This window comes from Oreochromis niloticus, linkage group LG10 (genome assembly GCF_001858045.2).
Source record: "Oreochromis niloticus isolate F11D_XX linkage group LG10, O_niloticus_UMD_NMBU, whole genome shotgun sequence".
Lineage (NCBI taxonomy): Eukaryota > Metazoa > Chordata > Actinopteri > Cichliformes > Cichlidae > Oreochromis > Oreochromis niloticus.
The window spans coordinates 30696498-30722721 of record NC_031975.2 but is presented as its reverse complement, the minus strand read 5'-3'; the positions used below and the strand labels follow the sequence as shown (position 1 = coordinate 30722721).

Sequence of the window (26224 nt, the reverse complement as noted above, 5' to 3'; positions counted from 1 at the left end):
CGGCACTGCAAACCAAGCTGACCACTGTGATCTGTGAAGAAATCACAGATTCAATGAACGCTGCCTTCAGCTCTTTCTCTTCTTCTTATATCCCATCTGCCCTCCTCTCCATCTCCAATCTCCTCTCCCTTCTCTCGCCTTGCTTTCATTTGCCGTCTTCTCTCTCCATCCTCACCCTCCTCCTCATCCTCATCTTCTTGCTTCAATTACCTCGAGCTTCATTCACCTCTCCCTCTCACACCAGGTTCTGATCTCCCTCTTTTCATCCCTCATTCATCCTCCCATGTCGCCCTTTCTTTTTGTTTCATTAATCCGAGCCTAAGCAGTTTGAAAAAGAACAAAACTGCAACAACAAAAAGAAATATTTATTCAGTAGATAGCGCCATGACAAAAGAGATCACGACTCAAGGTGGCCTCCCTCTGCAGGCACATTTAGCACATCTGAGCATTATCACAACCAAGAGAAAAGAATTAAGACAGCACATCCATGCCCTTATTTTCCCTCCTCCCCCCTCTCTGTCTGTCCTCTCTAATATCACACCCACTCCTTTCTTCTTCCTCGCTGTCCTCCACACCTTCTGCTCACACTGATCTTGGTAATTGAGAGGATGGCCTGCTCTCCAGCAGAGTGTTCGAGTGGCCAATCATAAAGCCCCGCGAAGCAATCAGCAGCACTCTTACTGCCCCAGATTGCCATTTAACCTATGATTTTCTATGTAGCACAAAGGCAGCCCGTTCCAACTCAACATAGCTTACACTATATTTATAACACCAAACAGCTCTGACCGCTGCAAACAGTGGCAGCTAATCAGGCGAAGGCGCCGTGGCCAAGGACAAAGGAGTCAGGCGCAGCTAACGGGGAGCATGCAGACGCCGCCTACAGGCTTCGGTCTGTGCAAGTTTACCGTCGATGTCATTAAAAAAAACATACCAGTCGTTATCTGAAGGCAGGCAATATGAGGAGGAAGTGTGAAGAGTTATTAACCTTTGATTGTAGTTGTAGATATGAAGCAGGGCCAAGAAAGGAGAGAGAGGAAATGAGGATGTCCAAAAGTGGAATGGAAGACATGAAAGAGAACGAGATGAAACTGTATTGATCGCTGTGGGGAAATGAGGCGGTGGCAGCCGCGAAAGTAATAGGTGACAGCAAGGAAATAAAGGTAAGAGTCAAAAGACGAATAACAGGCAGAGGAATATATTATTATAAAGTGGAAGTACATAAATATCCCACAGCCTGATGGAAGGATTACGTTAAAGAAGCATTCTTCACTTTGAAATCTGTTCTGTACACACAGCTTCTGTTTCAAGTCTGGATTTTTTTAAAATATGAAAAACACTTTATATTAGAACGAGAGGCAAGGAGATGGGAAAGAGCATGAGACAAAGTTTCAATTCGCAGGGGTGGTGAAGAGGAAATGAATACGGATACAAGCCAGAGAGAGAGAAATATTTCATTGTCTGACTCCCCGAGGAGCAACCTGGGAGAATGAGCGGAGATGAGAGAGGAGGAAGGCCTTTAGAAGGAGTAATAGAGGAGGATTTCTTTTTTTAACCTCCCTTCCACAGGCACAGAATACGTCTGAGGGTCACTGAACGCTGAACAGACTTCTTCGTCATGCGGTGTATTAATGTTTTTTTTATTTATACAGGACAAGGACGAGCAACAGCCTCTGCTGTTGCTATATAAATATGATTGAACTGAATTGAATAAAACACTGAAGCTGTCAACAGGAAAGCTAAATGCCTTCTAATATCAATCAAGCCTGAAGGTGTCGATTTTTGGAGCAGGGGCTTCTCCGACTTCTAGGTCAGAACGCTCTCAGTCCATGATGATGTAATACTCGCATCACTTTGCTTAGAAGTCCATGAGAAAACAGGAGTGAGCTCTCTTGATACATAACCTTATTATACATGTGGCTGGTGAGTTTATATCCTCAATCACTAGTTTGAAATCCTACTGAATGCAATACAATGGCTATGCTGTAATTTATGTTCCCCATTAGAGTCAAACAGATGATCAAGCACACTATGCTTTAGGGTGGGACTCTCTTCTGAATGATGAGTTGCAACAGCGTCCCAGTTTTTTTAGCCACATCTGCCAACCGACTTGACTTTTATGTTCTGAGTGCTACCAGAGTTGACAAGGAGCTAAAATACAGTTGGTCAGGTTCCAAAAAAACTGGTTACTTTGTTTGAAAACACTCATCGTGATACTGCGTCATCAAACTTGCACTCAAACCCTGAATTTGAGAGGCGATGAGAAAAGTCAGAAGAGTAATGGGGAGCTGGATGTTCTCAGTCATCGGCATTCAGGGCTTTTTTCTTTGGCTTGAAGAGGCATTTCAGTATTCTCCGAACCACCTCTATGGGATCAATTTTTACTCCCTTGTTTTGCAAAGTGTAAGATTAAAGTCTAGTCCATGCTCTTAATGTCCAGATACGACAGTTTTAAATTGTGTTGTCTCTAATCTGTTTTTATTTGCCCTCCAGTGACACAACTCGCTGAGAATACAAACTGATCGCGGCAGGCAAAAGCTATAGAGATGAGCACAGGGCTGATATACAGTAACGAGTGATTTGTCAGAAATGTTCAGTAGCAAAGAAAGGAAGTTAACTGAAGGCCTGATCCTCGCCATCTTTACAGAGCACGTCTTTAGAAGCGCGCTTATCATAAAGACTAAGCACCCGGTCAAGTCAATCAGCCACAATGACAAGTTATTAACGACTATGTATTTAATTAATCACCAGCCTCTGTTCAATGTGCAGTAATTAATATGCACTGGGGATTAACCCTTGTGGCAGAGATCAAGGGATAAAGCAAAGGATGCTGAAGTTTCAATTTGGTAATTCGCTCATTTGCTTTTGGAACAGAGCTCTCTTTATTTCAAGTTCACTGGTGTTACAAATACAGTAACTGCTGGGATTTTAAATGAAAAACAACATGTCAGCATGGCTTCTTAGTTTAATCAAATTACTTTATTGCCAAAGGCTAGCACTGTTCCCTCACAGCAAGAAGGTCCTGAGTTCAGTTCCACCATCAGGCCGGGGTCTTTCTGTGTGGGGTTTGCATGTTCTCTCCGTGTTTGTGTGGGTTCTCCCCAGAGACTCCGGGTTTCTCCAACAGTCCAAAGACATGAAGTAGTGGGGATAGGTTCATTGGAAACTCTAAATTGCCCACAGGTGTGAATGCGGGAGTGAATGTGAGCACGAATGGTTGTCTCTGTCAACGTGTTAGCCCTGCGACAGACTGGCGACCTGTCCAGGGTGTACCCCGCCTCTCGCCCCAACACAGCTGGGATAGGCTTAAGGATAAGCAGAAGCAAATGGATGGATGGACCAAGGGTAACATCAGGGACATTATAATAGGAAATAATTACCATCAAAGAATCCTAAATAGAAATATTCTCACAGCTTCATTACGTACACCTTGCTAGTTCCAGGTTGGACCCCCTTCTTATTTCTTTAAGTCTTTATGCAATGCAACCAGATTCTAGAAATATTCCTCAGAGATTTTGGTCAGTATTCACACGCTAGCATCACTAGCAACACGTGCTGCAGATTTGTCGGCTGCACATCAGCGATGTAGCTCTGCCATTCCACCGCATCCCAGAGATGTGATTGAGTTCTGGTGACTCTGGAGGCCAGATGAGTACCGTGACCAGTTTTAGATAGCCAAGCTTTGTGATACAGAGTTATAAAGGCATAGACGTGGTCACCAACAATACTCAGGTACGCTGTGGTGTTTGAAGAGGCTCAGCTGGTGGGATCCAAAAAATATCTCCCCACATCATTACTCCACCACCCTGACCTGAAACCACAAGGCAGGATGGATCTATGCTTTCATGTTGTTTGCAATAAATTCACCATCCGAATCCCACAGAAGGAATTGAGACACATAAGAAAATCGTGATCTTCCTGTTTTTGCCCCCCCACAAAAAAATACCAGTTAACAACTGTCCAGTGTTAGTGTCCGTTTTTGCTTTTCCTTGGCTGACTGTATCCAAGGAGTTACTGTAGCTCATAGGGTAGAGCAGGTGATCTGGTGGTTTGAGCCCCGTTTGGCCCAGGTATTCTCGGGCAAGTTGCCCCAAGTTGCTCTCCAATGCATCCATTGGAGTGTGAGTCTGTGTGGATGTTAGACAGAAAGCACTTAAGCATAGAAAAAAGTGTTTGTATGAATGGGAGTGAATGAGGTATGTTGTATAAAGTGCTCTGGTGCTCAGGTTGCGAAGAAAGCACTACATAAGAGTCAGTCAGGTTACCAAGTAGACTACAACAAACTATCAAAGTGTAACTGAAAACAAGGTTTTATTTTTTTCTTTTTAAACGAGTATATGTGGCATCAGCACAAGTAGGATTTTCTATTTTTTTCAATGCAGGAACGAATAACCTGCTCTAGAAGGACTTTAGAATAATAACACAATCACACACTCAAGATAAAAAAAGTCAAAGTTTTGACTCAGTTACAGTAACCTCATTCTTTCTCTCCATATTGAACTCCTCTGAACTGACGTCCTGTCATTTGAAGAGCTTTAAGCTACCTTTGTCATGAAATAAAGAAAATCCTGGAGTTTCTTCCTCCCGGATAACCCGACGCTGAACTCTGAAACTAAAATTAACTTTGCTGCTGGTTTTCTTTCTTGCCTCTTTCAACATTTCCAACTGGTGCAACTGTAGTACAGCGCCTCAGTGTTCTTCGTTCTCGGGGGAACGCAGGTCACCACCCAGGTGAATTTATTCATTAATGCCAGGAGCAAACTCGAGGGATGACACCAGCACCCTGCTAGAGATTACGTTAGCACACATGGGTTCATGTACCATAATAATCTTGTGCTTCTTCTGTAATCTCTGTTACTCTCACTGATGCAACTTGCATGACTTTACTCCCTGTCGTGATTTTTCCCATATAGATTTCTTATATATTGCACATAAACAGTTTCAGAGTTCTGTTATATGGAATTTCAGAAATTTATAGTGTATTTTTTTTAAACTTTCTTATTTCTAGCTTTTCTAATCATGTGTGACAGGAAGGAAAAATGTGAAAATACAGGTGTGCATACTTCTAATTTACTTTGCAGTTTTTTGCTCAGGTGAATGTTTAGTAGTATTTAGCTGAACTGCAGAGCTGGGTAATAGTTCCTCACTGCAAATGATATTTCTACACCTTTCACATAAGTATTCCTGTAATCATTTGTGCGATCGTGGCTACAGGGCGATCGTGGCTCAAGAGTTGGGAGTTCGCCTTGTAATCGGAAGGTTGCTGGTTCGAGCCCCGGCTCCGACAGTCTCGATCGTTGTGTCCTTGGGCAAGACACTTCACCCGCTGCCTACTGGTGGTGGTCAGGCGCTTTGGGGTCTTTAAGGACGAGGAAAGCGCTATACAAATACAGGCCATTTACCATTTTAAACTTAAAGGGGAGTGTTCAAGCAGATAAACAGACTTCCAGTTCAAGAAGAGTGGAGGAGTTCGTTATAATCTTAGCTTTAAAATACAGTTAAAAGAAACTTTAGAGGATAATTTACAGTAGACTAAAAATATGCACAGAGCCAGTGATTAATCACACTTTGCAAGTCATATAGAAGCTTTGATTTATGGGTTTGTTTCTTACTTCACCAGCACCGCCAAAAACCTCTTCAGCAATGCCGAGTAGTTTCTGTCTTACCTTTCTACTTTATAAACGAGAATCCCTGCTGTAATAAATAAACCAGTCAACACATCATGTTTATCTGGGTTTTAAATGCATGGAAAAAGATTTGGAAACAGAGTCTCAGCAGAGGAAATACTCAGCAGAGTGAAAACATGCTTCAGATTAACACACTGAGTGCACAGAGGCTAATGCTACGGCCACACGTGGGAATCAGTGGTTGGAGCCTGCAGCACTAAAATGTTTCCTTTGGATCTGTGACCACTCTGTCAGTTTCTGTCTTCATATGGCAATAAAGCAGTAAAAAGGCGGAGCCAAACAGCTGTCACTCTTGCATTTACACAGGAATATAACCACAACACAACTAGATGTTACCAGTTGAAACGAGCCCCTGTTCCCAAGAGCTGTGTTGCAGTTGACTGACTCAGGATAACTGGGTTGTGTTGGCAGTCCGTGTACATTTATAGATGAAACATCACTTATTTTCAAACCGTTACCAGTCTGAATTGGACCACAGTTGTTTGGAGACAGGTTGCCTCCCACCAAGCAATCTGTGCAATGTTACATATTCAACCCTTGGTTGATACGTTGGTTGTTGCAGCTTCTTATAATAAACTCTCCAGCAACACCAAAAGGCCTGAAAGACCAAAGACGGGAGCCAAACTCAATAACAACGTTGTTTCCAAGAAAAATGCATTCACAACATTTAACCCAGTTAAGAACACTCAAAGAGGTGGGCATGTCATTGTTATGGATAAATGAGACACCCTCATCAACACAGAAGATTTACAACACAGTACAAAACCACTGGTTTTAAGGACAGATGACATTTTCCAAAAAAAACATGTAAAACAACCTGTTCTGGAAAAAATGTTTGGACAGATGAAACCAAGGTGAACCAGAATGATGATGAGAAAAATATGAAGTAGCAGAGAAACACTCACATTCTCAGTATACTGCATCACCTGTTAGTTATGGTGGATTTGGTTTGTGACATGGGTATGTGTGGCTGCCAGTGGAACTGCTGATAGAAACAGGTGTGATGTGTACCTGATCAGACAGCAAATAATGACCCAAAACAAACTGCTAAAGGTCCAATGGTTTTGGATTCTTTAGAGTCAAAAGATCCAATCCGAGAGTTTCTCAATGCAAAGAAATGGGATATTCTTCGATTGCTACACCCGTCATCCAGCAGAGCAGGTTTTTCATTAAGACCCACAAACAGGGAACAACTGCGGGTGACTGCAGTCAAAGCCTGACGGAAAACATCAAGCGAGGAAACACAACATTTGGTGATGTCCATCGTTTGTAGACTTCAGACAGTCGCTGACTGCAAAGAATCCAAGTATTGCTTAGCTACCCTTCATTCAGAACAAAACCTCGCATTCTCTCGTTGTAGTATCGGCTAAAACCTTCCATGTGGAAAAAAAAACATCACATGTTTTATCCACAACCAGCGTGGTGACAGGAAGACAGGAAGTGTTTAGGTTTGACTCTCATGAGGCGTTCTGACATCTCTGCAGCTTCCTGTAGAGATCGGCTTGTGGCTCTGAGTGGTTTTGTCAAGATGTGAAGCCGAGTGGGCTGATTTTTTTTTTTTTTTTTTTTTTAATCCTCATGCAGAAATTTTGAGCAGCCGCAGCACGCAGACGGTCCATAGTGTTCGAGTGTCAGATCCACTTACTTTGTACTCACAGCACTGGTTTCAAAGTGGCTGTTCTCACGTTTTGTCTTCAATTCTTCAGATGACTGTTTTTGTTTTTTCGTTAGGCTGAAGTTCAGGTCACTGTGGAGGAACCACAAAGACAGATAAAAATGGGTAATACAGCACTGTGCGCAAAAGTCTGTAGCCCTCATGTTTTAAATATTGTGCTAGAAAAACAGGAAATAGGTGCAGTGACTTATTGAACCGTGTGGATGGAAATAGAGGATAAAAGGCAAAAACAAAGTTTGTACAATTCAAACAAGCTTGAAAGTCAATATTTGGCTTGACCACTGTTGCTCACCCAACACTTGGAAGCAAAAGATATAGACACTGCACAGTTCTCTACATCCGCTTTCAACTTTTTTCCCAACTTATAACTTTTCTGGACATCTTCAAACCTGTGGCTTATTCTGCCTACAAATTCTTGATGTCTTGGTGAATTAGGTATAAAACAAATGTTGGTATAATTTAAGATCATTGAGGGAATCAGACATGTTAGCAGCGATTCAAAGGTCTGGAACCTCTTAGTGCATTCAAGCAATTTACACTGTCATTCACAAATAGAAGTGGATAATACATTCATTTGGTTTTTCTGTTAGCTGAACAGATGGTCCACGTACTCAAAATGGCCTTCACATAATTCTATACAACTGTTTATTCATAGAAACAAATATTTACTGGAAAAATAAATACTTTAAATGACTCTCTGTACTGCAGTACTCTAATGAGCACGTTCACTTACATAAATATGTTAGTTTGACATAAATCAAGTTTTTAAAATGTTTCCACTTTTAGTCTGATAGTGATGAACACTGGCTGTGGGTGTATTTACTAATATAACTTATTCAACTGCTGAATTTACACTTTCTTTTCTGACACATCTGTTAACTTGGTGCTTGGTTTCCATGTAAACCTTCAAGGCTCCTGTGTCATATGTATCATGTAAACTATTTACCACCCATCATACATGAATCGGTGCTAGAGTTCACTTCAGCCCCTCACGTGAATGTTGTACCTGCAGTTTGTAAGCTGCTGCCTCTGTATGTTTCAGGCTGGAGTCTCCTACCCGCTCTCTGCTGATGGAGGCCCCTAAGGGAATCCAGATCCTGGCTGAGGCCGGAGACATCCAGGCCATCTGCAGGAGCGAGCTGCGACTGGAGTCCAAAGACGGAGAGGTACTGTGTGTCCACCAAAGCAGGAGTTTGTGAGGTTATGTTGGGTTTAATCCAACTGGGATGTTATTTTCTGCATTTACGCATGAGAGGTAAAAATAAGTCTGACGAGTCAAGAAATCCAAAGAGTCATGAGTTCAGACTCTGTTAAACCACAATTAAACATTTTTACCTAAACTATCTGTTGCAATTTATGGATCCACTTCTAGCTTGATTGTCTTTTTTCTGCAGAATTAGCAATTTTTGGTTGCTTGCTTACATGTGTAAGTGCAATGTAATGTACAATATAATAGATTTTTCTGAAAAGTGCCTTTGAATGAGAAAGGATCTCAGCGTTTTTTAAAAACCAGCAAACCACTAAAAGTGGAATTTTTGTGTTTTTTCTTCTCAAAGATGGGAAAAAAACTTTTCAACCACCAACTGCATCTATTTGCATTGACCTCCATTTTCAAGATTCCCAGGAATGAAACTAGGCTGCTATTTTTATTAGTACACAAATTCCGAAAGATATTTAAAGACAACACCCACTCCATCCACAGCCTGTTTGCCACGCTGCCATCTGGCAGATAAACACAAGTATCTGTACCACCAAACTTAAGAATAGTTTTGTTCCTGAGGCTGAAAGATTTACTGAAGTCAACTTTGCTGTGAGAAGAAGCGTTTTCATCTTTTTATTCATTTCTATTTATTTTTCTTTAGTAGCTTTCAGCGATTAAAAGAAAAATTGATTAATCACTGTTAAGATTTCTCTGGGTCTGCTCATCACTCTCTTAGTTATGAAAATGACCGTTTTTAATGAGTTTTGTTCATTCATTTCTAATGGACTTTAACAAACTCCACCAAAGCAGGACCAACAGGCTATTTTGAAGCTTCCCATACCAACATCATTAAAATGGTGCCAGCAGAAGTGACTGTGACTGTATGTATGAATGAATGTATTCCAACACCGCTTGAATTAGCTAAAAAAATCCCAGTGAATAATAAATATTCTTTTCTTATACTGAGCCTTCAGGTTTATCTGAAACACGGCGTCTCGTTTTAAGGACGGCCTCATTTTAAGCAAAAAAAGTGTAAATCTATAAATTAGTAGAAAAAATCAATTATATTCATTTTCAGCTCCATGTTACATTCTTAGATGCTGGTAGAGTTGCATTATTTACAATTCCAGATAATACAATAAATGTATTCATGCATGTGCTCTCCTCAGATCAAAACCTCCTTTCATTTAATGCCAGTCTCCCTTTACGCCAGCTTTCTGCTGATTGGCTGCCCCTTCTTATTAACATGTACGTGGGTGGGGCTGACTGCATTAGCCTCACATTGCCGTTGACTCTGCCTGCACAGTATGAATGCTGGCAACTTGTGCAGGCTACATTATAGCGCTACATAGATTCACATAGATACACAAGGGCAATAGGCTAACTTCCTCTCTTTTAAAAATCTGTGCCTACACTGTTCACCATCAAACACACAATGAGTGGTCTGAGGTAAAAGCTTCTTCCTGTCTTTGAGTCCTGTTACTCTAAAAGTGGTTTTTGCACAAATCTCTCACTCTGTGCACCGACAACAAGTTAACAAATTAACTTTTCTTGTCCTGCGGCCATGTTGGCTGATGGGGATCCATCTCAATTCAGCATTTTCTCCTGTCCAAACTTATTTTTAGCAAATAACAATCCAAACAATAGCTGGCTTCCTTCGCCAACATGGGCTGGCGTTCTCATAATGGCTGGTGGCAATTTCCCACATGCTGGCCATGCACCAGGATCTGTAAGAGCCTCGCGGAAAAAAAGAGAACATAAGATGATTGTTGTTTTTTCTGTTTTATACTCTCTCATCCTCCTTTTACTAATTACTTCCCCACGGTGTCTTCTATGTGCTGCTAGCTTCCATTTCCATCCATCTTTCCAGTTTTCTGTCCATCCCTCCTCCTTTCTCTGCCCTCTTTCTGTCGTAAACTTTGCTTGTTTACCCCCCCACCCTCCAAATTCGTTCATCCACTCATGCTGCTTCCTTCCTTCTTTCATCCTTTCCTTCCTGCTCCTAAATTCCCCCAACCATCCCCTGATTCGTTACACACATCAGTCTTCACATTCATCACGGCCGGCTGCGCTGATAAAAGGATTTCCCTCCTTAGGTTGCACCAGTCGTGTCATGTCAAATCTGCTAAAATCAGCGGAGGAGGATTAGGAAGAAGAAAGTGTTTAAAAGTTTCCCACAAAAACAGTTTCATACATTATGACAGGCTGCTGATATGAGATGGACACAGAGAGGGAGGGAGGGCGGTCTCAGGAAGGTGCCCTTGAATCCAGTTTAGTCCAATTAAATGCAACTGCAGCGGCCATGCTGCTGCCGCATCTTCTCACAGATTTCATGGATGTGTGGTCAGAAATGAGGCTGTTGGACTAACGGTGGGCAGTGCATATAATTAGAATCGCGTTCTCACACTCCATTAGGGTTGCAAATGTCCATTTGTCAAACCTCTGTCTAACACACATTCACGCTCCCCCTCTCTCCTCAGGCGCCGCCACTGCAATTACAGAAAGGTTTTGGCTATTAGACACCCACAGACCACACAGGCAGATAATGAAATAGAGTCGTGCACGCTCTTCTCAAAGCATTTTTGAAAGCGCGCAAAGAGCAACCCGTAATTCCTCAGCGCACATGCGCATTGTCTTAAGGCATCCTTGTTACAGCCGTCTGCACAGGCTGCACTTCACACGTGTAGCTGCTGGCATGTTTAATTACAAGGACGGTGCATCAAGTGTGAGCTGAACACCGGTGCTGTCATAGTTCAACCTTAATTGACTTTGTGTTAGCCTCACTGTTGGTTATCCACCAAGGTGAGACAGACCAGTGCAGGTTTACATCACAGCCTGCACCAGTTAGCAAGAAAGGCCACGCAGTCTGTCTGAGACAAGCAAGGAAGACACTGGCAGTTACACGAGAAAGTCATCACACACAAGCACAAACTGTTGTGAAGCCAGCGGAGATGCATTTACACATTTTCGTCACTAGACCCTCAGAAGCTGTTTTCCCTGACAGAATACCAAGAAACAAACTAAAAGCTAAACCTGTGGAAATTAGGATGCACAATAACCATATTATTGCATTATCTACTCTACTGCAGTCATATCAGTGCCTCAATATGCACAGAGGGGCACAGAGTCTGTAACCATAACTGTACATACATTTACAAAAAGAAATGTTACTTTATTGAATCTATGAACTCAAAAAATGTGGATGTTTGTTAGCAGAGTTGGTGTCGTTGCTCCAAAAAGTCATTTATTACACATTACACGTGAGTAAAGGACGGCCTTAGCTCATCCTAAAAGTGTTCATTTGTGGAACCAGGGATTCTCTCTTTACCATCATGAGATACATGGACAAAATTATTAGGCCACATATTTTTTTACCTCCCAGCTCCATTGACATGGGTGTATCAAATCAAGCACCTAGCCATGCAGTCTGCCTTTGCAAACATTTCCCAAAGAATGTTTTGTTGTAAAGCACTCAATGAATTTGTGCATGGTACTGTAATAGGATGCCACAGCAAGGTCCATAAAAGCATGGCTGGATGATTTTGGTGTGAAAAAACATGTAGAGCCCTGACTTCAAACCCATCAACCACCTTTGGGATGAACTACAATGGAAATGGCAAGCCTGGGCTCCACATACAACATCCAGTGCCTGACCTCACAAAAGCTTTTCTGGATGAACTGACAAAAATTCCCACAGGCACGCTTCAAAATCTTGTAGAAATTCTTCCCAGAAGAGTGGAAGCTGTTACTGCTGCAGTAGGGGCACGGCTTTTGGAAAAGCTAGTGTAGATGTGGCCCAATGTTTTTGCCCATATAGTGCGTGGCTCACTTGGATGGATTTACCATCATATCTTCACAAATATACACATCAGACAAAGATAATAAAAACTGGGTGGCATCGTTCTGCAGATGTATGCATTATACAGGACTGATAACAACCATTAAAGAAATATTAGCTTAGCCATTAGGTGATGTCTTCCTCCTAACAGCAGGTACCTATCACCATGTGCAGTGGTGGTCGTTCCACCCTGCTAAATGGAAGTAATATGCAGTGTGTTGAGGGCTAAAAAAGCCACAGAAGTCAGCATCGGGGAAAAAGTGATAATATAGCTCATGCAGAGAATATTTGCATTCCTACGGGAGTCTTTTCCCTCCAAGCTGCAGGAAGCAACAGAAACCTTCTCTGCGAGACATGAAATAAAACCGAACTGATAAACTTGACCTCACCTCACCTTTACCTGCCCAACCTGTTTGTACTGTTGGCTATCACAAGCACACAGACACACGAATTTCATCCTGCCGCCCACACACACATTTACACACAGCTTCTGGAGTGTCTCACACCGTCTGCCCCTCGTGGTGAAAGATTTGTTCAACAGCAGCTGTCTGAGGAAGTCAGCTGAGACTCTGCTTTAAAAGTGTTCCAGGTCATTTGATGGCGATGCCTCCCCGAGGCGCATCGTAATGGCTCCTTTACGTTTTTATGGCTGGAGAGCTCCTCCTGTCCGCAGCCGGTGCAACACCAGCCTCATATGAGCCCCGGGAGGACGGGAGGATGGAGGGAGGAGGGGATTCATGCAGCGGTGGTTTGTGACTGTGCAGACCGAGAGAGATGGTTTGTTCCAATCAATGAGGGGAGTAAAATGAGTTATGGGTTAATGTGTTTATGGAGTGGCTTGCAGAACAACTTTTCTTAGGTTTTGCTCTCCTTTTATTGCTCAGGAGACGAGAGGAATAACTTTTGAATGAGCCGACGGTAAACTTGTAGAAGGCTTTTTTGCTTTTTATTTACCCCGTTTGGGACTCTCTGCCAACAAAATACTTGAAAATATCCCAAAATAAAACTCTGTTCATCTGGATTTGGGCCCTCATCAAACAAACAAACCTGAAATACCTGCTGTAGAGGGCAATTTAGTTTACAGATAATTTACAGATGAAGTCCACGTGCTGAGGAGAAATATGATCATAGGCAACCAGTTAAACAACTTCCAGCTGAAGTTTTACCTTCAGGTTTGATTGGTCCAAAGCACAGTGTGGCCTCCTTTCCTAATAAGTGCACAGTTTTTAGTTTCCAAAGTTTGAAGCATCCTAGATGGACCTAACGAACTTTTATGGTCATTGTACAGTTGCTTGCACAATGAAATTAGGTAGCAAGACCACAAAGGTGCAAAAGTAAAGAAAACAATATAAGAACACAGGAAGCATTGTAGGGGTGTGTTCAAGGGCATCGTAATAAAATATGATAAATAAGGGTGGAAGGGCTATGGTCATCAAGGATAGGGATGGAAATTGCACATCTGCCGAAATATTGCAGAGAAACGAAATATTGCACGGGAAAAAAATGGCAGCAACAGAATGATTGTATGGGGGAGATCTGCTCACACTCTTAATTTGCATTTATGGTTCGACAGCCCACGGGTAGAAGCTGTTCTGTAGACTATTGGTTTTGCACCTGATGGATCTGAACCTTTTTCCAGAGGGCAGGATGTTGAATAGATGGTGGTTACGATGGAGGCAGTCTTTATGATTGCCCTGCCTCTGGAGAGACATCTAGAGCTGGTAATGGACTCCAGGGTGGAGAGAGGACAGCTGATCACCTTCTCTGCAGTTCTGATGACCTTCTGGAGTCTCTTCTTATCAGCTGTTGTGCAACCAGCGTACCACACGGGGATGGCGTTCACCAGCACACTCTCGATTGTGGCATTGTAGAAGGACACTAGTAGATCAGTCTGCAGCCTGTTCAAACTCAGAACCTTCAAGAAATGGAGGCGCTGCTGTGCTTTCTTCGACAGGGCTAATGTGTTAGTAGTCCAGGATGGGTCCTCGAAAATGTGGGTACCGAGGAACTTAAAATGCTCTTATTCAGTAGTTCTCCAGGCTTTCTTTCCAAGCAAAATACAAAGAAATGAGGCCTGGTGTAAGATTATAACGCAGTACTGTATTTGCTATGTGTAGCATGTTAATCACAACTACATTTGGCCACCAAGAAGTCATCTTTTCTCATCTCTCCTGAACTCAGCTAGTCCTCAGCTAAACCAAATCACTCTACTTCTCTTGTCACTCTTAGCTGCCCTCAAAGTAAATCATTCACTCGTTCTCCTTGGCTTTTATTTTCCTTCTCAGGACTTCTGACTCACAGGATTGGACTCACATAAATAGTGTCTGAAACTCCTGACACCTTAGCTCTCCACTTCGTTGGTTGCATAGAATGATAAGTGACCTAGATACTCAACTGCAGCATCCATCCAGTTTTTCTGACTTGAGATTTTTCCTCCCACATTTCCCAGTGTTTTCCAGCCCTTTCAGTGGACATGAGTGGAATGAATTGTAAAGGTCATGTGTTGGATTTGAAGTTGACAGCATTGCTGCACAGTATAGTCATATCTATGATAAAAGTCACTGAGAATGCTCCTGCCTGGCATCATCTGTGGAGAAATCTCTCTAGATTGAGGCGGTGTTGTCCTACAGGATACTGCAGAGGCATGCCTTTTACCAAAATGTCATCGGTTTTAATCCCTGAAGGAGGAGAAAAGATAAAGAGTAAAAGTAAATTTGTCAAAGCTGAGAAAAGCTGGATACAGAGTTTAAGAGGTTTAGAAAACAGTTCTGCGTAGTCAAGGCAGGTCAGATAATCACAAAGGTTCTTGCTGTTGGTATAGTTATATACCAACAACGTGTATGTATAAGATTAACAGGTATTTTGCACTGATCCATTCTCAATCACACAAGTAAGAAAACCTCAGGAAGTTGGTTCTGTTCATAAAATTATGCAAATTGTGTTAATGATTTTGCATCAGTGCAACTTTTTAATTTATAGGATGAATTATCTGGTTTCTTTCTCTTTGGACACGGGAGACATTTTCTGTTTCAGACAGTAAAGATGATAAACTATGACTGATGAGTTAAGATGTAGTAGTTTATTTAGGTTAAAATGAAAACCAGTAACTAAAGCAGTGAAAATGCCAAGTACCATTGACATGAAAATGAAAATTAAGAAAACAAGCAGGAATTAAATCCCAGGAACTCTGGGGTGGAAATTAGTGTCAGAATTCTTCCTTCCTTCACCCCCAATAAGTCGCAGCAGAGGTCCGTCTTTCCTTGAGCCTGGTTCTGTTTCTTCCTGTTAAAAGGGAGTTTTTCCTTCCCACTGTCACCAAGTCCTTGCTCAGAGGGGTTGTTTGATTGTTGGGGTTTTCTCTGTATTATTGTAGAGTCTTTACCTTACAATATAAAGCACCTTGATTTGGCGCTGTGTAAATAAAAGTGAATTGAATCTAAATTGAATAAGGTGTCACTGCACTGATGCATCAGATTAGTCTGTCACACCTGAGTCATCATGTACCAAGGAGCAGGGTTACTGCTGTGACCCGTTTTAACCCAAAAACCTGTTTCTTAAACACAAACACAGTCTGTAGTGCCTACATCGAACAATCAGGAGAAGATGAAAATAAAAAGTTAGCCAAATTAAGTGCAAAGCAGAAAGGCAGCTGAACCTCCACCCCCGCTGACTTCTCTCTGTGACAACTAAGACTCTTATCTCTAAGTGTTTAGTGTGGATGCTCCTGGCAACTGATTAATATTTGATTAAGTAGGAGGAAGAAATCAGAATATTGACTCATCTAAAAGTAAGAAAACACTCAGAAAATAGTCTGAGCGTAATGAAATGGACAATTTCTCCCCATGAATAGCATGTTTACTTAATGCAGCTAACATTAGCTGTGCTAGCAGAAGCAGCATTCTTTGCTCACAGGTACGCACGTACGCTTGGAGTTTCCCGACACAACCACCACACAGCCATTCTTTATTTAGCTCTACAGAAAAGTCCTGGTTAGCAAGGCTTGCATTCCTATTGCTGTTTTACAACTTTCAGTCACAGCTAGCTTCAACTAATGGTGGGTGACTGTGTGACATCTCAGAACCAACAGCTAACTGGATTGCATGTTAATAAAATATTAATACCTCATTTACCAGGGCACCATTTAGTCAACTTGCTTTTTATTTATTATGCTTTACATTCATAAAAACAGTTGTGATATCTTTCACAAACACAAAAACAAACCTAACTCAGCTAACTGGGTTAGCTAACTAAGATGGGTCTTTGCACTGATTTGCCCATAAATCCATCTTTCTTCTTAACAACTTATCTAACTGAAGGTAATTTGGGGAGGGTGTTGAATCTATGCCAGCTGTGACATCTATCGCAGGTCTAACAGCCTGCTGCCGTCTGTCACAGCTGACCGATTTAGAATAACCGGTTATCCCGACATGCAGGTCTCTATATGTTCTCCGTGTTCTTCTGCATGATTTCTCTCCGCGACTCTGGCTTCAACAGTCCAAACTCCAAAATCCAGAACCTTCTTGCTGTGAGGGGACTGTGCTGCGCTGACCTCAGCCGCCTTGCCAACCTATAATTTCAAATTTCAGCATTATGTAGCTCAACATGTGGATGCAAGCAAACTCATTTTTGCAGCAATCTTTTCCAGACTTTTAAACCATCTGCTTTTCATCCTTTGTTTCTACATGCTTTCTTTGTCTTCCAAAACATCTCTACCCATTTCATTTCTCTTCTTTATTTTCCCTAATCTCACCAGTTTGCTCTTCTCCCTGTACCGCAGATCTCGCTGGATGCTCAGAGGATTCGGCTGTTGCAGCTGCCCGAGGGGAAGGCCTCCACCAGCTCCTCGTCCTCTGGGACCAGGCAGACTGTCTACGAGGTTTGCGTTTGCCCCAATGGGAGGCTCTTCCTGTCCCAGGCTGGCACCGGATCCACCTGCCAGATCAGCAACAACGTCTGCCTCTAGGACTCATACGTACAAAAATAAACAAACGCATCCTGAAAGAGAGACGGGCTGAACAGACAGATGTACACATATCGCCTGCCTTTAGGACTGATTCACAGCTAACACGTACAGAAATACAAAGACTGCCAGAGCTGATGGACAAACAATCATAGATACTGTACTTACACAGACACACTGATGTAAACACTTTACAATCACAGACTGATGTTTAGGCCCAGCTGATATGTTTTAAGCTCCTGACATGTTTCAGTTTAATGCAACCTTTTTCTTTCCCTTAATTTCCTGAGTTGAAGTCGATCATCATGAGAACCTAAAAGTCTCCGCTAAGCTCTTCACACATAGTAATACAGCTGAGGTCTCCGTCACATCGGGAATAAACTGACTCTATTTAACGAAAGGCCAGTATTTGTAATATATCCGTGTGATCCTAACAGTCATACGCAGAGATCTGTAATCGCACCACACATATTTTAACACGTGAACATGGTACACACACACACACATTGTTTGCTTGTAGAAGCCTCCGGGTAGAAACTAAAAGGAGGATCTCCAGAGAGTTACTGAAGGAGACACCGACGTGTTCCCTTCCTCTGTCAAGAGCATTTCAGTACGAGAATCACTAGGGTGATCACCCTCCTTTTTCCTCCATCTTCTCTTTCCTTCCTTGTAGCTTGCTTCAGTTGAGGTTTTAAACTGCACACCAGTGGTTCTCAAACTAGTGGGTGGGCGCTAATTTAGAGAAAAGATTTTTGAAGGAAAGGACGGACTGGAAAGACCTTTGTTTCACAAAGATTCCACTTGGATCCTCTTTTTATTTTTGATGTTTGATATAAAACAAATACACGTATATGCATCCAAAAACTGTGGGGTCCTAACATTTTTCAGCCTCTGAAAGAAAGTTTGAGAACTACTGATGGCGACTGTTCCTAGAGTTCCATCAGGACATAAAACAAACGCAAAGACTTTCAAAACTGTTTAAGTTCAATTTTAAGCGAACAACAATTACAGCGTGCCTCTGTCACAGTTCCCTTATGAGTTTGGTTTGATTTTGTGGGGATGTGTTGATGCTAAATTGTGACAGTAAGACCATGTGCAGGTTGCTATGCTTATCAGACTGTGAAGCCATGTTCAGATCATCTTGCATTTACTCAGCTGGGCTTCTGTTCGCTTCTTTCCAAAAAATATTTGGCTTCGAAGAAACAAACGTGCACTGCATGTTCAGCAAAGTGCTCGGTTTGTAAATTCACTTCTAACGACAACGTTAGTTTTCTAAAACAAATCTTTTCATATTCTTTGAATTTGCAGAATTTTTAAAATATTTGAAGTTTTTTTCCTTCAACGGTTTGAGAAGGGATTCCTTCACATCCCGTTTATTATCTCAGAATTCAGAGTTTTTCTCCGGAAAAAAGTCCTGACCCTGAGGTTATTTTCTCTTCAATGTAGATAACTTTACCTTGACAGCAAGTCTCGAAAGTATGCCACAGTATGGTCACCTGCAGTCCAGCAACCATCAACTGCCAGTGTAGTTACAAAACATTAAGCACACAAAGCCAGGTCTCTACAGCACTACATCTACTATCACTACTCTCCGTCAGTGTCCGCGTAAAAATCAGAGTCAATCTCAGTGAGCCAAAAAGGAAAAATTAGGAGCATTTCAGTTGAAGGGAAAGGAGCTAAACAGTTAAAACACAAAATATGTCAAAGAGCGATGTTTCAAATGGAAGACCATGTTAGTGTGGTGGCCTCATGCTTGTACGAGGTGATCCTGGCCGGTAAAGCCCTAGCACGCTGATCCCGTGGTGAAGTTCTTCTCACGGAAATCATTCCCTTGACATTCAAAGCATAATAAAACCACAACAGGAACGTTCATGTTTTCCACATGGGTGTGGCTGCTGGAGGTGGCTAACGGCTAACTAATTCCATTTATTTACATAGCACCAAACCACAATAAGAGTCACCTAAAAGCGCTTTGTGTTACAAAGTAAAGCAAATTTAAAACTGTCAGAAGAAAAATGATCAAAATTCCAACTTTTGTTCTCTAAAGTTGGAATTTTGATCTTTTTATTCCTGTTCTCTGCCACAGGGTCCCATTTCACTCTGGACGATCACTTGAGCGTGCCCCATTAACGTCCAGAGAGTTGGAGTTTTAGATTGTGTTAGAAGTTCTCTGGTTCAGATCTCCAGTCTAGACTCACTTTGTCGGCCTAATCTTTTAATCTTAACTCTTGTATTCTTTGTGATATGACATGAACAAGGCAGCAGAGGCTGAAGCATTGATCTGTTTGAATTCTTTAAACATTTAAAGCAAACTGTGTTAACTTTGAGTTCTGTGGATATTTTATTTAATCTCACGTATTGATTGTATGCTAACTGTTGTTGTTGCCTGCATAAATTCTGACCCCTGAAAAGAGAGCATCAGCTTCCCTCCTATCGTCCTAACACTGAAGAAAATGTTGAAAAACAGCAACAGCTTTGATATTTCCAAACCTCGCATAGAAAAACACAAACATCCAACGTGAGCTGCTTGAACCTCGCCGGTGGTCACCCTACTTGTTTCTTGCACTGGGACATTTTTTTTAAAAAGGACAAAAAAAAGATTTTAAAAAATACAAAAAAAACTAAGCGAGCCACTCTGTTGAAAGAGGGGAACTGTGCCTGTGCCTTACGTCGATGCACTTGTGGCAAGAAAAAGCACATCACCCAGACTTTCTTTGGCATCAGTGAGTATTATGATCTCTGATTTCAGTTGTGTTTCATCACAAATCTTTCCCTGTGTGCGAATGCAAAGACCTTTGTTCCATATCTGACTGTAGCGCCCCCTGCTGTCAACACCTGACTCTGCAAAAGGAAGTGCCGGCTTTGTTTTTTCCATGTATCACTTTAGTTTCTTGTTGCATGATCAAAATCTGAAGTTAAAAGTGGCGCACGTGATCCTGTCGAGTTGAGTTTGATTTCCACTGCTTATCTTGAACCACTGACTCAAAAATATCCAGTCACGTACTGCCATTTTTTCACAAGTGCTGGCGTCCAAGAGAAATAACAAGGGGGTGTTTGGTTTCACAGCTACCCTTGGAAAGAGTAGCTTGGATCTATTCTAATGGTTGTCAAAACACGTCTTTACTGATGTGTACTGAATGGTCACAACTCATCGTTAAAGCTACAGGAGAGGTCATCAAATGTCATGCATCCAAATGCTCATGTGGACTATAATCAACCAGAATTTAAATTTATGTTTTTTAATTTTTATGGTTGGCATCGAAATTAAGACCCTAGACAGTATGAAAGGTGAATTAAACCTTTATGACTGCTCAGTGGTTAGTGACGTCTGTGAAGCTTTAATTTGATTGTTTTTCACCATCACAATCTTGTTGTTTCCATTCTATAAGTATCGCCCCCTGGTGGCCATTAAATGTAATGCAGGTTTCAGGCATTTCAGGGGTGACTTTGCTTTTCAGATCCAGTTGGTGTGCCAATCTTTCATACTGTCTGTGGGTTAGACCAGGATCACTTTTGCCGCTGGCACCAAAGGACACCTCGTGTGTATCACTCGGTCTTTGTGTCTTGACATTGTGAGTTCAATGTAGTGTTTTGAGATCAGAAGGAAATTCCCAAAACCATCCTATGATACTGCACAGATATTGTCGAGAGCTATATAGAATATCTTCAGTTTAACATAAAAAGTGTTTGCCACCAAGTCTTGCAGAATTGTGCAGTTTCAATATTCATGTCTGGTTGCAGAATTAAATCTGCGGCAGCAAGTATGGAAAGTTGCCTAATTACCATATCTGCAAGGCTGTAGTAATACATCAGCTAAAGCATTCACTGACGATGTGTTTAGTTCCCCCCCGGTTTCTGTTTCCGTTTGGGTCGGGCAGCCAGCCGGTGGTATGAAAACATCGCTCACCTGTGATGTGTAAATGTGGCAGAAATCGAGGCATTTTACATCTTAAAGCACATTTTAAGATGCAATAACTGGAAGTGCAAAGTTGTGAAGATCTTTCATCGACACACCGAAAAGGAACTCGACGTTTCCTATTAAACGCAGTCACAGTAGTGCGCAGCATTTATTTTACTCATGTCTCAGTTGTTGTGTGTGTCACATCCTTTTCCAGAGTCGGGTGTACCAACCTTCCCGCTGTCTCCAGCTTCTCTGTCGCTGTATATTAAAGGACCTTCACAAATATTTCACCACTAAAATTGAACCTAACTGATGTATTTGTTTTTTTGACTACATGTACACAGGAGGAATTCTTCTTTTTTATACGGTTGTATATGTAAATAATGTAACCTTGTCGGTGCAGCATTAGATGATTCACACTGACAGAAGAGAAACACTGCTCTTTTACAAAAAGGAAAATCTCTTTTTATATTGTACATCAGTATGTGTTTTTGTACCAAAAGGGCAAAAAAATAACAGTGTTAAAGGATGTCCACTGAGTTAGCATGTACAGAAATGTATACAATGTTCGCCTGTGGAGAACAAGCTGGTTTTGTTTTTCTGCCTTCTCCTTCCTACGCCCGTCTCTCCTGCTGAGCTCAGATGTTCCACTCAAACACAGACCTGCCTTTCATTTGGTTTTGTTGCCGTTGTTGTTGTTGTCGTTCTGTTGGGCCCGAGGTCTTTGCATTCTCTCAAAGTGTGCCGTGTGTAAATCTGTGCAACTACGAGTGAGCTTTTGTTTTGTTTTGGTTCTTCTGCTCCACAGAACGTGCTGAACGACGCTCAGAGAAGTACAAAGAAACAGAAAGCAGAGACCGGGATGTCGCACAGGGCTGAGGAGAAGTGTTTTGATCAGGCATACCCAAAAAGAGAAAGAAAGGAAAAGCAGCTGGTGTTATTAACTCACAGTAAAAGGACTTAAGAAAGTAAATAATTACTCATTAGCCATCGCTCATCTCCTCCAGCGGGCTGTGTTGCTGATCGATCTCTGTGATTGGCCGGGCGGTGTTGCTCTGGAAGCAGTTCTTCCAGCCCTGTGTTTATGCTGAGCGCTCTGTACTTCTGTCTCTGGCTACGCACTGGGGTTAACATCCATCCTGAGTATTTATATTTTTCTTCATTTTGAATCTGAAACTGCCGTTCATGGAGTAGTTTTCAAAGATGCCAAAATAAAAAGGCGTTGTTTAAATCGATTGCAGTGGTCATTGGATCCTCCCTGACACACAAAAACCCCACAAACTGACACAAAGTCCTGACTCATTTCCTTCAGTAGCAACACATGTTCATATTTCGGTATAATATAATTTTTAATAATAGTCTTGATAACAGTGAGCATTGACTTTTGCCAGTGTACCAGTAGCTAACTGTGCATTGATTTTATGGGACACATCCCCGTTCTTTAAACTGGAATTACAGATACAGTTAATGGTGTGACTTTTTCTGCAAGCTCCGATCACACAGGTCTAGAGCCAGGCTGCACAACGCCTGCCAACTACCGGCTGCTAGGGGAAAGTGTGTATTTTTCAACCAGTAAACAAGTGTTTACTGGAGGTTGCTGGCACCTGTGTCCAGTCAGTGAGACAAGTTGCCATCTTTCATGCAAGCTACTGCAACTGCAGCAATCTACTAGCAACCAAAGCAATCACAAGCACGCATTTGATGCATCACCCTCTTTTAACCTATTTCTGCTAGTGACAGCCGCTAACCGCCAACAACCACTCCCCAACTGGTTGGTGAAGTTTTCCAGAGTGACTTTCTGAGTGTGACTGAGGCCTCCTTTTTCATTTTATGACAACGCATTGCTTCAGAAATGTTAAAACTTGCAACAAAATGTGTAATTAAACTTTAGTTCAACAATCGGTGTTAACCTACAGAAAAACTGAATCCCTGCAGGATTCATGCTGATGGTTAGTTCATCTCTCCTTAAAAACCAAAAGTTTATCTTAAATGCACGTGTCTCCCAAAAAACACAATGTCATGCAGCAGTAAGTTAATAATAGAAAAGTGTAAATATAGGAAGGTTTTTTATACACTTGGCTTCAGGCAGTTTGAGAAAAATCGGACTTTCATGTGAATCTGACAGTTATTGAGTAAAAAACATTTCAGAGGGAAACAGGAAGTCCTCTGCTCCCTCAGGCTGAGGATTGCGGGACTCAATTACTTTTCATCCGCAGTGCAAACATTTGTAAAAGGGTGAATGGAGCACGGAGAAGGTTACGCACACATTTCAAGATAATGTACTTTTATTTATGTTACAAGGCTGACGATGAGTTTATGCCCTTGTTCTAAATCTGCAATAATATATACGCACAGATCAGGCATGACATAACGAGCACTGATAGGGGAAGTGAATACACCGATTATCTCTTCATCGTAGCACCTGTTAGTGGGGGGAGACCTTAGGGAGCAGGTGAGCATTTTGTCCACAAAGTTGATGTGTTAGAAACAGGAAAACAGGAAAGTGTGAGGATCTGAGCGATTTGACCAAACTGTGATGGATAGATGATTGGGTCAGAGTGTCGAAAACCTGCAGCTCCTGTGGGGTGGGAAGAGTGGTCCAAGGAAGGAACAGCGGTGAGCCAGTGACCAGGTCATGAGTGTCTGAGGATCCACGGACAAGACTCAGAGCATCGCAGTGTGTGAGTCTGCGGAGCTGCTGACCGCACTGGAAGCACCAACAATGGTCACGTGAGCATCAGAACTGGATTACGGAGCAACGGAAGGCGATGCCTTAGTCTGATGACTAACGTTTTCCTTTACATCACGCAGATGGTCAGGTGCTTGTGCGTCGCTTACCTGGGTAACACCTGTCACCAGGAGGCACTATGGGAAGGAGGTGAGCCAGTGGAGGCGATGTCAAGGAATGTTTGTGCTCTGAAACCTTGGGTCCTGCCATCCATATGGATCTTTCTTTGGCACGTATCACCAGACCATGTACACGCGTTCATGGTAACGGCACTCCCTGACGGCTGTGGTCTCTTTCAGCAGTTTAATGTGCTCTGCCACAAAGCAAAGATGGTTCAGGAGCAGTGTTGGTCAAGTTACTTGAAAATAGTAATTAGTTACTAATTACTGATTATTTCTCCAAGAAAGTAATCCTGTTACTTTACTGATTACTTATTTTCAAAAGTAATTAGTTACTTTATTACTTAGTTACTTTTTAAACACATGATGCACAACCTGAATACGTAATAAAGCAATAGACTTTTCAGTCCAATTCTATTTTTTCTGCATATTTCATCATATAAAATTTAATCAAATGGAAAATTCTCTTTTTAAAACTTGTTTTATGAGTTTTAATTTTATGCACGTTGCGTCCAGCAAAAATTAAATTATATGCAACATTCTCCGACTGGAAGAAATTAGTTTAACATTTAAACCTTTTCTGCATATTCCAGCATATAAAATAAAATAATGTTTGTGTTTACACTCTCTCTTTCTAATAGCTGCAAGTTAAACACAGCAAAAAATAAATAAAATCAAAGACAGCAGCACTGAGTCCTGTCACTCTTGAATCTATTGTCACCTGTTCAGCAGGACTGGGGCAGATGGAGGTTTGCCCGGTGCTGCAGTGGTCATGTGAGTGGGAGGATCCGGGGGTTTCTCTGTGAATGTCACATTCCTGTGTCAGCGTGCTCGCTGCTTGCTCAGATTTGAAGTTTAAATTTTCGCTGTAAAAATAAGTTTTCTTCCGTGCAGAGTGTACAATGGATGCTAATGTTTTGTCACTTTTTATGAAATCAAAACTTAACGTAATGTAAGTACTTCCAAGCTTTAAATGCTGCATGGTCGTACTCTCTCCCACACTCAAATTACCCACGTCACTTGCCACACCATTCTGAATACAGTACAAATGCAACTTTTAAATGGCACTTTCATTTTGGAGACAACAACCTCTGTTAGACAAGGCAAGATCAAAATGTGAGCAGTTATGCATCCTTTAAAGTTTATGCCGCTCCCATACCTACATCGTGTTTGTCATGATTGTATCGCACGCGATCCATACCGAACATGGGACTTTCAACAGTGATGCTGGATTTAATCTTCACAGAAGACGGCGGCCCACTGGAGTCGTTATCTGATGTCGTTTCCTGTTTCATCTAGTTTTCACATTTGCTGACGTCTTCTTCTTCATCATCATTGCGGCGCTATCGTTCTGATGGCATGAGTAATCATATGTGTGAAATTGGTTCGCTGAAGTTTGATGGCTTTCTTTGTCTCTGAGTGTAAAACCGGTCGACGTGCAAATAAAAATCAGTGAAGTAAAAGAGACAGGCACTCTTCGGTTTGAACAAAAAGCACTCCCTGGGGCTTTCTGCCAGGCATTAATGAGGCTTTTTATTCCAGACAAAGTAGTCCCAACTGTCTGTTTGTATTTTTTTTAAGAGTAAGAATCTGCAGAGGGTTACTCGAGTCCAAGTCTCTCTGCCTTGGAGAGTAAAGTGGAGAACTTATTTTCAGTCTTCTAAGTCAAAGCCACTATCGTCACCAAGATGCCAAGAGGGGCAACAACTGCTCTTCCGGAAACTTTCCTGTCACTAAAAGTCAATCTTTGATCCCCTAAAAACAGACAAATGAGGACTTTTCGGCTGTTGTGAGAAAGCAGCGGCCACATTCACTCAGCATAAACTTACATTTCCTCCAGCGTCTTTTTAATTTGATCTTCTTCACCCGACCTGCACTCTGAGCTGTGCCAGAGTGCGGATGGGGTCACGCCTCCCATCTTGTTTTGCTGTGTTATCAGCTGAGAGAACCGGTGCCACCCCAGATTAAGGAGCGCTCCTCGCCTTCTCTGGCTTACGCTGCCGAGGCCGTGGCTGCAGAGTGTTTGATCTGTGCTGCGGAACAGCTGGAGGCCTGGAAAATGTGCTTCGGCTGGTCGGCTCATTAGACAATTTTCACCGAGCAACGGCAGAGCTCGAG

The 26224-nt window shown here is 42.0% G+C and overlaps 1 protein-coding gene across 4 annotated transcripts in view; it reads left to right on the top strand.

The window, feature by feature from the left end:
• sgcd (sarcoglycan, delta (dystrophin-associated glycoprotein)) overlaps nt 1-22494 on the top strand; it is a 413854-nt gene extending 391360 nt beyond the window's left edge. For all 4 annotated transcript variants that reach the window (XM_025910688.1, XM_013276741.3, XM_005472310.4 and 1 more), the window contains 2 exons: nt 8402-8525; nt 17176-22494. In XM_025910688.1, the coding sequence (XP_025766473.1) occupies nt 8402-8525; nt 17176-17361 (310 nt within the window). In that variant the 3' untranslated portion in view covers nt 17362-22494. The remainder of the gene's footprint in view (nt 1-8401; nt 8526-17175) is intronic.
• Nucleotides 22495-26224: the final 3730 nt, after the last annotated feature.